This window comes from Glandiceps talaboti, chromosome 18 (genome assembly GCF_964340395.1).
Source record: "Glandiceps talaboti chromosome 18, keGlaTala1.1, whole genome shotgun sequence".
Taxonomy (NCBI): domain Eukaryota; kingdom Metazoa; phylum Hemichordata; class Enteropneusta; family Spengelidae; genus Glandiceps; species Glandiceps talaboti.
The window spans coordinates 5,783,124-5,800,580 of NC_135566.1; the positions used below are offsets into that span (position 1 = coordinate 5,783,124).

Sequence of the window (17,457 nt, forward strand, 5' to 3'; positions counted from 1 at the left end):
GTCTTGCCATTGAATGAACAAAGTTCTATTTGAATATTATATTACCCAAGAAATCAAATGCTACCAATAGAAAGGAAAATACTATTGACCTAAGTGGCCTTGTTACTATATATGTTTGTTACTTGTAATGACAAGACCCCTTATGTTGTGTGTATATTTTCAGCTGTATAATTTGGATATTATTTTACCTGAAATCAAATACTATTGACCTAAGTGGCCTTGTTACTATATATGTTTGTTACTTGTAATGACAAGACCCCTTATGTTGTGTGTATATTGTGTTGTATAATTTGGATATTATTTTACCTGAAATCAAATACTATTGACCTAAGTGGCCTTGTTACTATATGTTTGTTACTTGTAATGACAAGACCCCTTATGTTGTGTGTATATTGTGTTGTATAATTTGGATATTATTTTACCTGAAATCAAATACTATTGACCTAAGTGGCCTTGTTACTATATGTTTGTTACTTGTAATGACAAGACCCCTTATGTTGTGTGTATATTGTGTTGTATAATTTGGATATTATTTTACCTGAAATCAAATACTATTGACCTAAGTGGCCTTGTTACTATATGTTTGTTACTTGTAATGACAAGACCCCTTATGTTGTGTGTATATTGTGTTGTATAATTTGGATATTATTTTACCTGAAATCAAATACTATTGACCTAAGTGGCCTTGTTACTATATGTTTGTTACTTGTAATGACAAGACCCCTTATGTTGTGTGTATATTGTGTTGTATGATTTGGATATTCACCTGAAATCAAATACTACAAATAACAAGATATGAGTTATTGATCTTAGATGGTTGAGGTTGCTCAAATACCATTTTAATTTTCTGATAGTAAATATCTTGAGTGAAGCCGTGTATCAAATTAACATCACAAGAATTGAAATGTGAAACTGAAGTCTTCTGGAACTGTCTACTTTTGAAGTGCATACCGTTATGTTCACTTGGCAGGTTTGAGATCTGTTTTCTTCCGCAATGCTCATCTGATTGAAGTGAACAAACAAAGATTACATGATTTTACTGAAATATGTCATTTTAGGCTCAAGTTTCAGGTGAAATTAAGTACTTTTCTGTAGTACTGTAATACACTTTTTTCCCATAATAGCACATAAGATGCATCCTTAAAGTAGATACGTGATTTCAAAATGCTACATCCATGGTTGACTAGTCACACTACATTGAAACTTTGTCAGAGCTTTTCTGATAAGCCATCTTGATGATCTTTATGACACTAGTGTAGTAACTACACATGTATATGCATGGTCATGTTCTGTGATCACTCTCTCTATGTAGTGTAGTCAAATGGACAAATGCTATCAAATATCAAAAATCTAGCTAAATCTCCTGCTAGGGAAAAGGGTGAATATTGCATGTCAGTAGTAATCACACTGAAAGGCAGGCAGTTGTAATTGGTTACTTCATTCACAATACTAGAAACTCAACCTCTAGCTTGAAAGTAAGTATTATGTGAGAACATGATAACGTTATCACGTTTATATCAATGCTCCGATAGCATTAAACTACTGCTGTCAGTCACAGGTAAGAAAGGAATGTTGTGCTAAAGAAAACCGTTTGACCATGTGGTGGAGAGAGACTGTAGAAAATGACCACTTGTATAGTTACTAGACTGTTATGACATGTACTATTCAAAAGATTTTAAAAAATAGGTGTTTTTAAAGATTTTGAATATGAGCTGACAGTTTGATTTTACATTAATAATAACCTTTAGATCACTTTCTCATATCCAGTTATGCTTTCTGTTCTCTGTTTATTCTGGGTAAGAATTTACCATTTGTAAAATGTTAACAAAATTGTGTAGATGATCATATGTCATGTATCAGTTGTAATTGATTTCAAAACTTTCACTTGTCATTCATTTATTAGATTTACTGCTCTCTTTACAAGTTTCCCTCCAAATTGTATAAACTTGTCCTAGCAAATAAACTAACACGTCAAGTGATTTAGTAACCTGCAATGTCTTTCCTAGCCATAGGGACTTCAAATTAACATAATTTATGCAATGTATTGTGTGAAAGTGTCACAATATGTAAATTATCAGTGTTCCAGATTTCCCCCTTATAAAACCATAGACAGTGGAGGAGAATACCAGGGTCTCAAATCTTCTGTAAATAAAAACAAAATAGATCTCAGGTGTAGATAGAAATAGTATCAATCACAATGGTGTATTTGTAGTACTAATAAACAAAATTGTGTGTACTGTATGTTTTGTTTTGTTTTTTTGTTTTTTTTCTTTTTTTTACAATTTCGCCAACTTGTGCATAACTTCCTACACTAGTCACTATGATAATCGTTTACATAAATCAAAGTGAATGAGTCTCTATCAGTGTGTCCTCTAATGATAGCCAGATTTTGTTATTGTGAGTCAAAATGATACAAACTGACATTTCTTGTGAGTCACCACATAGTAAGAGATAGGGGAATACCAAATTTTGGTGCGTCACTAGAAATTGTGTGCATCAGTGGCACGTCAAATTGGCCTAGAGGGCATACTGGTCTCTATATATACAATGTACCTACATGTCTGTAAAATATCAAATTTTGTTGTGATTTTGAGTATTACCTACATTTCATCCAGCTTTGAACTATATAAATTGCATAATTGCATTGTTTATGACAGTTTAAAGCAAACAGAGACTCTCTATTGTTTAGTATACAACTGATTAACCCTAATTACAAACCCATTATGTGAATTTGGCTCCTGTCCCAGTATCATTAAGACCCAGAACAGCCTAAAGTAAATTATAGAAAAGGGTTTGTGATCATTAACACACCTGTTGGTCAAGTTGAAAGGTGTATATACCATAGTTATCCGTCAAATCTACCTAAGGAATACAATAGTTTCTATCGGTTCTCCATATGTAGAATTTCAGAAGGTTGGTAACTTTTTATTTTTATTTTGAGTGAACATTTTCATTTGAAGGGAGTTACGTTGTCATTTCTTTGCGAAGGTTTTAGAAATCCTGTGACAGATGGCGTGATATCTGTTAGGAATTTAGCTCCTTCTACAGTTCACTGTAATAGTATTATGTCTGGTTAAATGTCTTGGGAACCCAGGTACATTTTTACCCACTCACCATCTCTTGACAAAAATCTTGGTCTAGAGTTTATTTTAATCTGTTTTCTGTGCCTGTATTTCTAAGAATGTCAAAAGGGAGTGTTTCTCTGTTTAAATAGAACTTGAGATGATAATGAAGTAACTGAACTTAATATTACTGATAATGATATGTCCTTTTGAAATTTGCAGCACAGAAACAGATCATGGTATTGTAAATATATATCTTTGAACTTCATCGTGTGTTCACAACAACCCAAATCATCCATAGAAACTGTACTGAATTCAGTTTTAGACACTTTATATATGTGCATTTGTAATACATAGTTACGTAAAATCAGGTAACACCTACTAGAGTCTTCCAGGGTGTTTCACTACAAAGTGTGTCCACAGTCAACTTTGTTGATATATTGTGTGAATTGTACCAACTTTATACTTTGTGATATTTAGGTCCTAAAATCCTACAAATTGTAGAAACATTGGATATCAAGATTAGGTTAGAAAATGAATTAAACTGAGATTTTCACTGCACTAAGAAAAAATACTTTTGTTATTCAAACACAGCATTACTTGGGGGCAGGGGAAATTGTTATGTGTCATTGTTGCACAACAGCATGATAGAGGGCGCTATTTCTACTATTTAGAAATGCAAGTTTAGTTTTTTGCAATTGTATTTTAGCTGAAGGATAAAATGATTCTTACTTAATCGGTTATAATAGTGATAAAGTTACTTTGTTGGAATGTAGTTTTGAAGCAGTTATGTAGCTTTTGTTTGAATCCCTCAGACATCATCGGTACAGTGTATATGTTGAGCTGTTTGGTCATGTTGTTCAGCCCTTATGTCAGGCTTCTAAAGTGAGTGGTAGCTGGTGGCATGAATGTCATCTCTTATAGACTAGTAGAAAGCCACTAAATAGCTATATATTTTATTTCATTATAGGCAAGTATATATTTTCAAATTTCTAGACCGGTTCTCACAACTGTATCAAGGACCAACCATCATACATTCTCAGAGTCCATCTTTTCATTGACAAAAACCCCATCTGATTACAATATCTGATATGGTGAATATGGCTCAATTTCCCTATTTACCACTATTTCCTTATGGCCGTCACTCCTGAAACAAGAAAATTGGAAATAAATGACACCAAATGATGGAAATCGAGGTAAATAAAAAAGTCCAGCCATATTGGTACACATCAGATTTTAATCAGCTTGACAAAGACCTTGAAAGAAAGTGTATGACATTCAACCTGCCTGTACAGGAAATGTTACTAGCATTCAGTAGTGAAGACATTGTATAATAACCATGGAAATCTCACCAGGTAGTTTGAACTTCAGTGATGACTCAGAAAAATTCACAGCGAAAATTGAAAATGTTGGAATATTTTTAACCTCTGGGCTAACCTTAATTCTTGCAAAGAAAATTCACCTTAATATTTTTCTGGTTTCAAAGTACTTGTCCTTTGGAATGCAATGTTTCTTATACATTCTGTAGATAACTACAGCATCATCCCCTTGGGCACCAAACTTTGCATTTCTATCAGTTTGTATAAAAGTAGTTTACATGTAAAGCCAGGACTTTTACCGTTATATCGTTTTATCAGGATCAGTACATCTTCTGCATGATCTCCCACTACAGATCTGGAGAGACGATCTCCTTGACAACGTAAATGAACATGTATACAAAAACCAACAGAATTACCGGTAGGGAATCTTGAACAAACACAACAAGTTGCTCTGTTTGAGAAATTTTGATAAGAATGGCCCAGTCACTTTATTTGTAAATTCTGTAGTCTAGATCCATATATGATGTACTTGCTACATGGGCATTCAAGTATCATAAGGCTACCCCCACCTCCACCCTCATTCCCCATCCCCTTCAACCACCCCACCACATTTTCAACCATGAGTCCCCATAGAACTTTGTTCTTATATATAGTTACATTGATAGACATACAATGAATTCAAGTTTGTATTGACTGTATTCATCTGTTTGCCCTGTAAGTTTAACTTGCAAATTCTTTGTATTGTTATATGCTCTTAAAAAAATTACAAAAGGCACTTTAGGAGATGTACTAAATACTAAAGTAATTCCTCCCTCGTTGACAACCATCTCACATCTTTCTGACATGACATTCCTTCAATAAAAATCGAGGGAATTCGATCAGTTTTTAATTCTTCTTCTAGATTTATAGGCTAGTTCTCTTTAACTTATTTTCTTTGAGTCATGTAGATGACCAAAACAAAATGGGAATTTAATGTTGACTATCGGTGTACACTCACAATTGGATGTGTTTTACTACGTAACCATACACACCTTTGCAGGCCAGGCAAGAATGTTTGACTTTTGTGATCTGTGTACAATTTAGGAATCAAAGAGACCGGTATATTGTTATTTCTGATAAAGCCCTACAACAAGGGTTATTGTAGATAGTTCCACTCACAAATGTGGCTCTCCCCACCTTGTAAATGCTGGTTGAGTCATGAAAATTTACATGACAACAGATTCAATTGTTATGTATATGTGAACAGTTCATTTTATGGAAATCACAGGGAGGTGTAGGTAGGTCTTAAGAGACCCAAAGCTTAGATTTAGGCAAACGATAGAAATACAAACAAATACAAGAAATCTTGTGTAGATGTTTTCTATACAGTCACATGCTATAAATTCAAATGTGTTAGAAGATTAAATTGAACAAAATATTGGTTATATATAAGTTCTAAAGAAAGTTATCTTGTCAGATCTGATAGTAAGTTTAATTCTGTTCAATGAAAACAATTCCTACCCAGGCCTGCAGTCCTAACTGTTGAAATATGTACTTATCCTATTATTAGATAGCTGACTTATTCAAATTTATTTGTTAGACAAGTACAAACTTAAAGTAAAATTTATAGCCCCTCACATGGATGTCCCCCAAATCTTGTGTAATGTAGGTATGTATATTAAACAGATATTGTTAAGTAACCTGTTGGACACTTTTTTCCTAGCAGTAGTCGCTATAGTTGTGTTCACTTTTTATCTACATACACAGATTTGAATAAACTGGATAACAAACAACGATATCCATGCATGATTTAAAGTGTATAATAGCCAAAAAACAACAAAAACTGGAATAATAGAGAACACCTTGGTGATGTTGCATACTAGATGTTTATGATGGAATCCGTCTATTGTGGTATTTATTGTGTTGTATACTACGTGTGAAAGCTATGACATGCTTCATTAATCTTTGCCAAGGTACTTATATACAATCTGTGTTATTTTTAAGACCAGATGAACTTAAGGGGGCGGGTTTTAGATTTCCAATTGTAGATCTTACTGCGGGTCAGAGTAAAAGGACCGTGTAGTAGACTAAGTACCTAAACCTCTCTGTTATATTTTTATGCAGTGTAAAAGCACATTGTACAAACTTTGAAAAGTTCTGTTTTGTTTGTAAGTCTATGTGAAAAATCTACTTAAAATTTTTTCCAATATCCCATGTTCAAACGTACAAGCACCCCAGTGGTTTCAAGCCTGCAGCAAGAACTGCACCCAAATTGAAATTTTCATGATGGTGAAATTCACCCAATGCTTCATGGCAGAATTTGGTTTTCCAAAGCAATTATTTCAACTACTATTCTTGTAAAGACAGTAAATGGATAAAGTCTTTTTGGATAACTTTGATACCCAAGGTTATTTATAACCCCCCCCCCCCCCATTTCTTTTTTTAGTAAAATGTATCTGCACAAGTTTTTATGGTTTATGAGATTTCCCTGTCTTTTACCACTGTGTTCCCAAACCTTAGCAGAAACTGCATAATGACAAATGACAGTGTTGTACACACTGCGATAAAAGAGGTAAAAATGACCTATCGTTCATCATCATTCATCATCGATAGAAAAGTTTCCCTTTCATGGTGCATTTCAAAATTGTACTTTTCAACAACCATTGAATGCAGACAAGACATTATTTGTAGGAGGTCGAGTGACCCTGCAGCTCATTTGCAATTATACTTATTTGACTTCTAGAAGTAAGTTTGTGTGTGTCTCATTAGAAAACGTCATTGTTGTGACGCGCAGAATAGTTGTGAATCGGTCTCAGTAACTCCAGCGGGCAAAAATTCCACACAATAGTCTCGATAGATCTGCACATGTGGGCAATATCGCTATGCAGGCTATAGTCTATTTAATTAAAGAAGGTCATGTGATTTGGTTTTGACCAATAACAGCTTGCATAAGACTGTTGGAGGTGTATTAAAATGCAAAAAAAAAAAAAAATAAAAAAAAAAATAAATTGTGTACTGTTTAGAGTAACATTTTTATGTGACACTTTCATCTATATTAGCCTGAAGGATAAACTTTTATGAGCATCTTCCTTTTGTGTATATAAAGTTAGCGACCATGAAAATGTGTTCTAAAGATCTAAACTTGATGTCATCAGATAAAGAGCTTGAAAATAATTTTACACTTTATCCAGTAATTTTCAGACAGTTTTGCCACAGTACTGTACTGCACTCATCGTTCTAGTACCTGATTCTGTAACACTTTTAAGGATGTGTGTTTTTAGGTATAAGTATAGGTGTTAAAAGGAATTAGTCGTGCTCTAGGCTCTTCCCATTGTACATGCTTGTTACAATGTGTGATTGATGTTTAGTTACAATGAAAATTTATTGACCCACGAAAAGAAAATTGACAGTTTTGCTAGCGATAAATATAGTTCGATAAGAATCTTGTATAAGCATGTCTTCATTCTGTTAAATTCAAAATTGATGATCAAAATCGTTTGTGGTGTCTATGGTTTAATTGTTGTTTTTGGGTTCACATTACTGTACGAATAATTGATAGTTGATCTTTATGGCCCATATGATATATGGGTTTGTCGACTGAAGACCAGGTTGTAGGGTGGAAGGGCCTAATGGTAGGAGGCCCTGTTTCAAGCCATAATAGCAAGGTTTGCAAAACCCACAAAGCTTTATCATATACTCTTCATAGTTACACAGAATCATCATTTGAATCACTTAACCACATAAATTGATAGTGTATCATTTTATTCACAAAAAGATATAGATATTGAGAAAATATATTGCTTGACTTTATAACTTCTAGTTCTACGTTTGGTAGTCAAATTTTGATAGCCGAGTGAACTGTTAAGTCACATTTTTCTATCGATTTCCAACCACCACCTTGTAAGTCCTATAGACTGTTTACATACCTAGGAATACTGCTGGTAAAGTATATGCTCTAAGTCTAGGAGTTTGATTGATGTAGAATTGGCAGATTTAAAGTAGCATTGGAAAGTTCCACAGGTGTGAAAGTTCATGTAGTTATCAATGAGCACATTTTGGTCATTTTAGAACGATGTCCTTTCTGACTTCGTCTGTCCAACAATATAGACCTCACCTCACCCCGTTTGAAAGAGGGCTGTTCACTTTATATCTTTTGATGATTGATCATCCCATCTGATAGCACTTATATATCCAACAATGCTGTCGTATATGTTTTAACAAAAAAAGGTAAAGTTGTTTAGGTTCACAGTAAAAAGAACCAAGAATAAGACAGCTCTTGATGCCAATTAAAAGTTTTATGTGAAGAAAAAATATGTTTAGATGAATATCTGAAGTGTCTAGGATGCTTGTGCCCTGAGGGATATTCGACATCTTACTGCAAGGAACAAAGAATCTGAAAGATAAAAAAACTTCTGAAACCTGGCATCTTGCCAAAAGTTGTAGATCAAGACAGTTAAAGAGCAGAACAGGTTACTGTTGGGGGGAAGGGTGCCTTCTCCAGGACAAAAATCAACACAAAAAAGCACAACTTGAATAATACTTTTTATAACTGTATTGTTGTCAACGTTTGTCATACCATTGAAATCACTCATAAACTAATTTTTAGACTTTTTACCAAGCTGTTAACTATATTGTATCCTATTAAATCTTGTTTTTGCAGACATTTATTATGAAATTATTAAATAAAATTGGTAAAATGAAATGTTGTGATGAAATGTCAAATATGGAGATCAATGTGATTGTGTGATAAATTTTGCTAAAGAGAACTGCAATTGTATGTTTTGAAGAGTGCCCCAGACCAGGTGTTTCTGTTCAAGATCTCTCATATCAGGGCCGAATTTGACAGTGAGAACTCTTGAATATGAAAAGACCATCTTGTCGGCTTTAGATTGTTTTATTGTGACAACCTTCACAGCAGCACTTGAAACGTTGTCATTTCTTGAGAGGATATGGTGAAGTGCGTAAATACGTACTTTTCCTATATATTCCTCATTGTTCGTTACTCGTTTTTACCCTGCTATTATCGTAACCCTGATCCTCGTTATTTCTATTAACATCTTCACTGACTGACACAACAGAGAAAGAAACGCACATAGAGAGGTCATGTCGTGAAAATGGTGTCATAGCGAACAAGTCATGCGTAAAATATCTGTTGACTTATACAGGACCTTTGCTATGTCCTCCTCCCATGGGTATCAATGAGTTTGGTTTTAAGTATCTGCCCATAGCAGAAAACTGCACTTTTGATGAGACGTTTGGTTGTCTCATGGAGTATTGTCTTACCTGGACGCTGCTTGACTCATTGATGAGGTGAACAATAGTGTTGTGAATATGCCAAGAATCGGCCGACCATTGTTCCTCTTGCTATTGTTCTGCTTCAACAAGAGAGACCCAGTATTCATGTTGGGAATAAAAGACTCTTACTTGAACAAGTAATTAGTTCAACTTGGTGGCACCAATGTGTGCAGACCGAAAGATCCTGGAGTGGTAGTAGGCAGAACTTTTGACTTTGTGTGGACTCCTTCATGGATTTTTAAAAAAAACAACTACCAAGCGCATTTCGTTAAACAAAGTAATTCAAGAATGTCATCTGAAGAAGTGAAAACTGAGCTTAGATTAATCATGCCTGGAAAAGCACTGAAAGAGAAACAGAAAGGTATGTCATTTTGGTAGAAGTGTTGATGTCCGCTGGGGGTTTGCAGGTACAGACTTGCTAACTGACACTGTCAGTGTCTTGAATTAAGTGGTTAATGCGATTAGGTAATATCACTAATTAGGAATTTGATTAGTTTCATAACTAGAACAACTACGCTAAATGCATCATAAGTTGTTGTGTCTAAGGGGATCAAATTTAAAGGGCATAGTTTCAATCCCAGAATCTTAAGATGCACTTTAGTGTTATCCTGTCAGTGGAGCGTTACGGATTACACAGGATTATTCTTTTGTTGTGAACCAACTTTTTCTATAGCTCTGCCAGACAAGTGTTTTTGACACATACCTGGAATTTAATCCAATCTTGACGGTACCTTTAAAGCTCAATGTGAAGTTTCTGCCATCAAATCTTATGATCTTAGCATAATATGAATTAACACCCACACACACCTGTTGAATGTATGTAATGTACTCTATCTAGAGCAAGACATTATTATTGCAAACTCTCAGAATGTAAAATATCAGAAATTGATTTTTCCAATCTACAGTACATTACTGCCGTCAGTAAAGGCTGATCCCCTACATATAGGGTGTAATGCTGTAGAGTTACAGAAACAAAATCCAGGTTAAGTTTAAATGAATTTATTGAGTTTTCCTTGATGTTCTTGCATAGGGTTCCTTAACTGTCATTTTCTTTGTTTTAGATTCTTTTGTGTTTTTAATTGTCAATGAAATCAACTGTTATTGTAACACCATGATTTTCTTATCCAAGCCTGCTGCTCATTCATAAGAAATTACTGACAATTTGAATAATATGTAACCCTCGGGCCATTTTTGTTCAAACTGCAGCAAATCAAGTGTGTAAAAGTGTAACCGTCATGTAAGTATACAAATGTGGTTAAAATGCTGCTAGGACCAGAATAAGATAATAAACTTTCAATTGTGTTAGGCTTTAGCGATTTATAGAAGGGTTACTCCCGAAACGTCAACTCTTTTTCACTTTATTTTAACTTTATCTATCAAGTTTTAATTGTCATGTAAGCTTATCGGACAAGTTTATGCAAAACTGAAAAGATATGCTAACACACATAAATCTTTCATGTCTGTCTTACATTTTCACACAAATTGATAACATCCATCCTGCTTTGATTTCATTTCCACAAAAATTAGAAGTGATACAGAAATTAATTTGTTTTATCAAAGAGACATGAACTAAACTAGTAATAACTAGTATGTTGGAAGTGGAATATATATATATATATATATATATATATATTCCATAGAGAGAATTGATAAAAGTATTTTAATATCTCTTTAAATAAAATCAGGCATCCTTTAAAATATGTTCACTTGCAAAAGTCATCAGTCATGTTGGAATGCAAGTATGGAGTGACTTTAATGAAAAATTGTTGGCTCTAAGTTCTTGTACCATGTGCATTATGCATGGTCATGATAAGTTATGAAATACCTGTATACCTGCACTTTTACATCATACTCACTTTTTCATTATGGTGGAAAAGATATAGTTTTGTCTGCAATGGGGTACTCCCTTTAGCAAAGATTGTTGTATCGTAACTCAAAACAAGCTCTCACATTTCACAATATTGTCTGTTTGGAGACAACTCTTTTAACACCACAATAAACTGTTTATTGATGGTATCATGGATTTGCCATTGCTGTTATACATGTATGATTACTCGATCCCTGTGGAGGCACGTAGAGAATGAATTTGAAGTCTGTATGATGTTACCCCCTGTTGTGATATATTTAAACATGTCAGGGCCATTAGAATAACTGAACTGACCAGACATAGATGTCATGTTGGGCTTTTGTGGTCTTCTTTTGCTATTGATTTTGACATAAAAATTTCATCGTAAAATGTCCTCCAACTGACCGTTTTTCTTTGTTCCTTACTTTTATTTTAAGTTTGTTGTCTTTTGTGAAAAAAAAGTCTGTTTCTATATTGCATTCAACAAGGCTTGCATTATGTACAAAATGACATTTGTTTTTAATAATTAAGAAAACGTGTTTGATTTGTAAGATGCTAAAACTAACCAAGACACCTATATTACTTTTGATTGACCATTTAATTTATATCATTAATAGTTTGGACTGAGTTTGCCTTGTTGTCATGGTTTCCTACAAAGCATTCTTAGATTACTACTAAGTTACTACTTGATCACTGAGGTGAACTAATCGAACAAATATCAAATAGACAGCTCTGCCCTCTAAGGTCATCTTGAAAGGTCGTTTCCAGGGAAACGAAGGATGCCATTTTGTACCTCTCAACTCAAGTGTTGATTTGATGCCAGTGGAGTTTCCACATTAGGACGAATACAAACATTTCTGAAATTTCTCTCAGATGTTCCATGTATGCTGGTTACTAGAACCTTTGTTTTTTGAACAGATGAGGGAAGACATCCTATCTTTTTAAGAAGTGAAAATTTACGGTGACATTGTGTAGAAATGAAGGAATGTATGAAGAATTCCAGGGAGGGTTTGTAATCACATGTATGAATGTTTTGGCATGTATATGTCTTACCTATCAGACTACTCAGTGTCAGAGGAAGACGTTTTCCTGATGCAAAAATTGTCCATTTCTGCTTGTTTTAAGTGCTAATCCTGAGTATTCCGATATTTCACGTACATCTTCGCATAAGGGGAGATCAAGAGCATTCTAAATATGTATATTAGTTTTATGGGCGTTTAATGTAAACATAACAAATGAAAGGCAAAAAATGTGCCAACACCTTTGTGTGGTCTAATATGACATTTCATTTTTACACAATATAAACAATGCATGGTATTGCGCAAAATTTCAATTTTGTATATTAACAATTGTAAAATTCTCAAGGGATTTATCATTTAATTATATGTAATATGCATGTATTAATATGCACTTGATTTTATTTTAGATATAAATAATTAAATACCAAGAAAAACTAATTTCAGAATTGACAAAATGGGAAACCAGTTTGTGGGGTTCATGTATTTGCAATTATTTATATAGATGAAATTTTTTATTACTCATTTATGTCTAATGATATAAATTTTGGTTTCATGTTAATTTATGAAAATCCACTTGGCAGGACTTTTTGCATGTATAGTGCAGGACGTGAAAGTAGCCCCTAAACCTGTGTAATCGCTGTATTAAAGAGATGAACTTTGCCAGGGAATGTGAATATTGAATCTCTGAGATAATATTTTGATCAGTGAAAGCACAGTCACACACGTAGAGATGACATGTATGATGGTACCAAGTAGGGAACTATATCGTTATGACACCTAAAACTCATCCTAAATGACACCAGGAAAACTATTCTAAATGCAGCCACCCACGTGTACATCAGGTAGGAGAAATACTATGAAATTTCATTCATGATGTTTTTGGGTTGACAGTGCTGTGAGCCGGTTTCCATCTTTGTCTACAGTGTGTAATTAGTGATACAGTAGGTGGCATATAGAGATAGTGTTAGTGATAATAAAAACGTTGTGAAGCTAATAGTGAACATGTATTAGAGTGCCTGGTGAGGATTTCATTGCGATTCATCTTTATCATTTCAAATGGTGTCAACACAGCGTGACAGTGCATTTGTAGTATTTTCTGTATGCTGCAGTATTAGTATACTGACATGTACTCTTCAGTGAAAACACAGCTAGTGGTTGTAAGGATTTTGTCTATTATATAGACTGCACTAAATTTCTACTCCAGGCCATCGATGTGTATGCTTTGTGTCACACGGCTGGTGCACTATCTGAGTATCTGTGTAAACTTAAATTTATCTTTAAAAGGTTCAGTATCCAGGTAGAGTTTCCTGTATCAGGAAATGTTGTATCCTCTTGGAATGAGATGCAAAGTGATATCAAAATTGCTGTACGAAGGTCTAGAACTATATTCAGCAATCTTTTCAAAATCACCGATTCCACCCTACTAGCAATCGATAATCATGAAAGGGATCTCCTACTGACAGTCGTCGTAGGAACGCGAGTCTTATTTCATTTCGAACTGATGAGTCGTAAAACATCAACAATTGTATTTCCAGTTATTTCCGTAAGGTACAATTACAGAACTTCCGCTCTTCCATGATATTTCTTCATTGACGCTCATTTAATAATAACTCATTTATGGATACATCTCTTTAAGAGTGCAGGGTTTTCATTGATTTTTAGAGAGTCTTGCAGTTTAACTTGGAAATGTCAGAGAGATATCAATCAATTCTGCATAAAATTGATCCTTTTGTAGAAAAGCATGGAGATTCATCTTTTAATAATTGACGATTATCTGCATAATTTAGAATAATACACTGAAATGTCGAAAAACTATTTTTGATTATCTGAAATATAAAGGTCAATTTTTCTTTTAGTTAGGGTCTTACTATTTCAACTTTGAGATATAAAGGGTACCGAGCAATTGTGTATACAAGTGGCCATTTTGTAGTCTTTATTTTTTTATAATCGATGAATCAATGAATTAGATTTCTGAACGTTTGACTATCTAAAAATATAATTCAATTTTTTACAATGTAGTCATGGATATTTCAAAACTACAAGAGAGAAAGTGATGTAAAAGGTACCCAGAGGGGATGTGTAGATTAGTTTGTGAAAAGAAGCAAGGCCATGATAAATTATGCAGACGTTTTTGGTCTTGAAAGTTCAACAGAAACACGGTCGCTGTTTTTAATGGTTGTCATACTTTCTATGGAGTACTTTTAAAAAGAAAATAAGATATCTTTGTAAGACTGCGTTTCTTGGGTTGATCATAAATCAATCTCAGAGAATAGTATATGTTAAAAATTACAACATATGTCAAGTCACATTTGGTGATATAATGGATACATTTTATAAAATTAACAAATGCAGCAAAATACTTATTTAATTCAGTCAATGAGTTGGTGACCAGGTAACTTTGGTTCACATCTGTCGGTCATTCTAAAAGTCATGATGTCAATATGAAAAAAATATTTACATATGTAAATAATATTTGTATATGTTAAAGACATATTGACCACTTTCAACTCAAAACCTGCCGTCATAGAATTTATGATGGCATATGTTTTTAGAAGGTACATGAGTTCAACTTTTATCAAATTTGATGAACACAAAACTTCCATTAGAAATACCTGTCAGTATTTTCTCATCAGATCCATAGTTTTTGTATGGTCAAATTTTGAAGATGATTTTGAAATAGTCTACACAGATATTGAAGGGAGCTTATTGCCAAAATTTATCATAAATATCATCTTTTCATATGGCCAAGTTTTTTAGAATATTAAAAATCAATTTCTATATTTTAATTTTTATGAAAATAACACATTTTCTTCGAATCTGATTTTGTGCTTAAAAGAAGTGAAAATAATGAAAAATTGTAAAATATCGTGATGAGTGGTATTGTAGATTGCATAATATTATTTTCACAGTTGAAATCAAATGTCATATAATACTGTATCACCAATATTCAGGTATAGATAGTTGAAAATTGATTTTCTGATTTTTCATCTTCAATACCTAAAGCAAAAATATCACATACAAGAAACATTGTGCCGTCTTTCCTTTCAGAATTAGTCAATATCAACCTTTGAAGTTTGAGTGTCCTCTGTAATATGTTGATATTTAGACACAGGACACCTTTACAGTTTTATTGGCACATGAAATTTATGTATCTTGTAACTATTGTGCATCTTGATGGCAAGTACTTGAAAATAAACTAGACATACGAAACCTGTGGATCTGTGTGTTGGTTACCATGGCAACCAGACAGCGCTATTTTGACATCTGATGTAGTTGCAACCATCTCTGCTTCTGGCAGTAAGATTGTGTAATGGTATACTCAGCATGGGAAAGATGACTTTTGGGAGAACATGCAGGTACCATGCTTTAATACAAGTCTGTAACTGATAGTATGGATTTAATCATCTCTTGAGCTGACAGTTGCCGCGATCAACATTTTGTGCTTTTTTTTTTTATTTCATCAGTATTTTGGGGTGAAATTGGATATTTTTATGAGTCTTTTAATTATGTGTTTTGATGGTGTTTAATGCTGACTGGAGGAAAAAGTCTGAGAGCAATACAAATAAATGTAGGGAAAATGGGTGTCTGAGAAATGTCATAATTTCATAGAAAACTTTAAAACAAAACCTTAACATTTTCATATTTGTCTTCCAGTCATATTTCATTACATGGCACAAGGTAAAGTACAGGAATAAGATCAGTATATATGGTACAAGTTTTGAACTCAGTGTATGGTTTTCCACTGAGTCATGGAACCAACAGAGTCTTCCAGGAAAAAATACTACACTATACATGTATTACGGCAAAGTAATAATATTATGGATAGGAATGGGATGTTGATGCCATCAATGTTATTTTGTAAGTTTCCATATAGCAATTAGCTAAAATAGCTCAAAGTGCTTTACAGTTATTAACCCTGGCACAGACCTATAACAACACAACAGCCCTTTACACTTCCTCAACTCCCAGGGAAGTATACAATCGTAGCCGCTGTATAAAGTGTAAAGTATTAAAACATTCACATTGCAACCTCTATCCTACCAGGTCCCCAATTATACAGCTGGGTTGAATGAGGCACAATCATGGTTCAAATACTGCCCAAGGCTTTAGCCTTTCAAAAACAAATGGCAACGACAGGCTAACACCTGCAACATACAGATTCCATGCAAGCTGGCCACTCTAACTAATCAACCATCATGACTTCACATTATGGTAGAGTCAAGGAATATTTGATTTAAAATTATATAAAGTAACTTACTGTTGTACAAATAGTATTCATTTTGAGGTATCAAGTATTATATGCTATAATGCCAAGGGGAGGGGGATGGTGGGTGGGGGTGGGGAGGGGGTGTGGTGGGGGCTGTATATTGAAATAGTATTGAAGTAGTATATTAAGTTGAATTTGAGTTTATCATGAAATCATTTTCTATACAAGCTTGATGGTCACCGACAGCCTGCTAGATTAAGAGATTTGTTGTTGTTAATATACTGCTATAACCATAGCAATGAGTCCTTCACTCTAACAAACCACTGTCATTAAATGTGTAGGTGTTCTTTTTACACATACTTATCACTAATAGTACGTGGGGAAAAAAATGAGAGTGTAACATGTCATCTTGTAAGTAATAGACTAAAAACACTTATGTGTCTTAAGTTACAGCTGTTATGGTCTTCAAGAACCCAAGTGATCCAAGGTGTTGAAAAAAAATAAAATAATGATAATACTATGTTTTGAAGGTTTCTAGTGACATAACACGTATTTCTATAGATAAGGAGGCATTACACATTGTATAGGTAATTACATGTAAATACATGTGAAACAGTACAGTGCAAATGTTCAATACTGGTTGAATATCAAAAAAAAAAAAAAAAAAAAAAAAAAAAAAATTAAATAAATAATTTCAGCAAAAACTAACTGAATCCTATCAAAATTGGAA

At 33.7% G+C, this 17,457-nt stretch overlaps 1 protein-coding gene across 2 annotated transcripts in view; it reads left to right on the plus strand.

Moving 5' to 3' along the window:
* LOC144449093 (uncharacterized) overlaps positions 1–17,457 on the plus strand; it is a 158,021-nt gene that overhangs the window by 11,184 nt on the left and 129,380 nt on the right. The window contains exon 1 of one of the 2 annotated variants that reach the window (XM_078139518.1): positions 9,806–10,016. The exons of the other annotated variant lie outside the window; for it this stretch is intronic. Within the exon in view, the coding sequence (XP_077995644.1) occupies positions 9,944–10,016 (73 nt within the window). The 5' untranslated portion in view covers positions 9,806–9,943. Of the gene's footprint in view, positions 1–9,805; positions 10,017–17,457 lie in introns of those variants that run through there. 2 annotated transcript variants of the gene reach the window in all.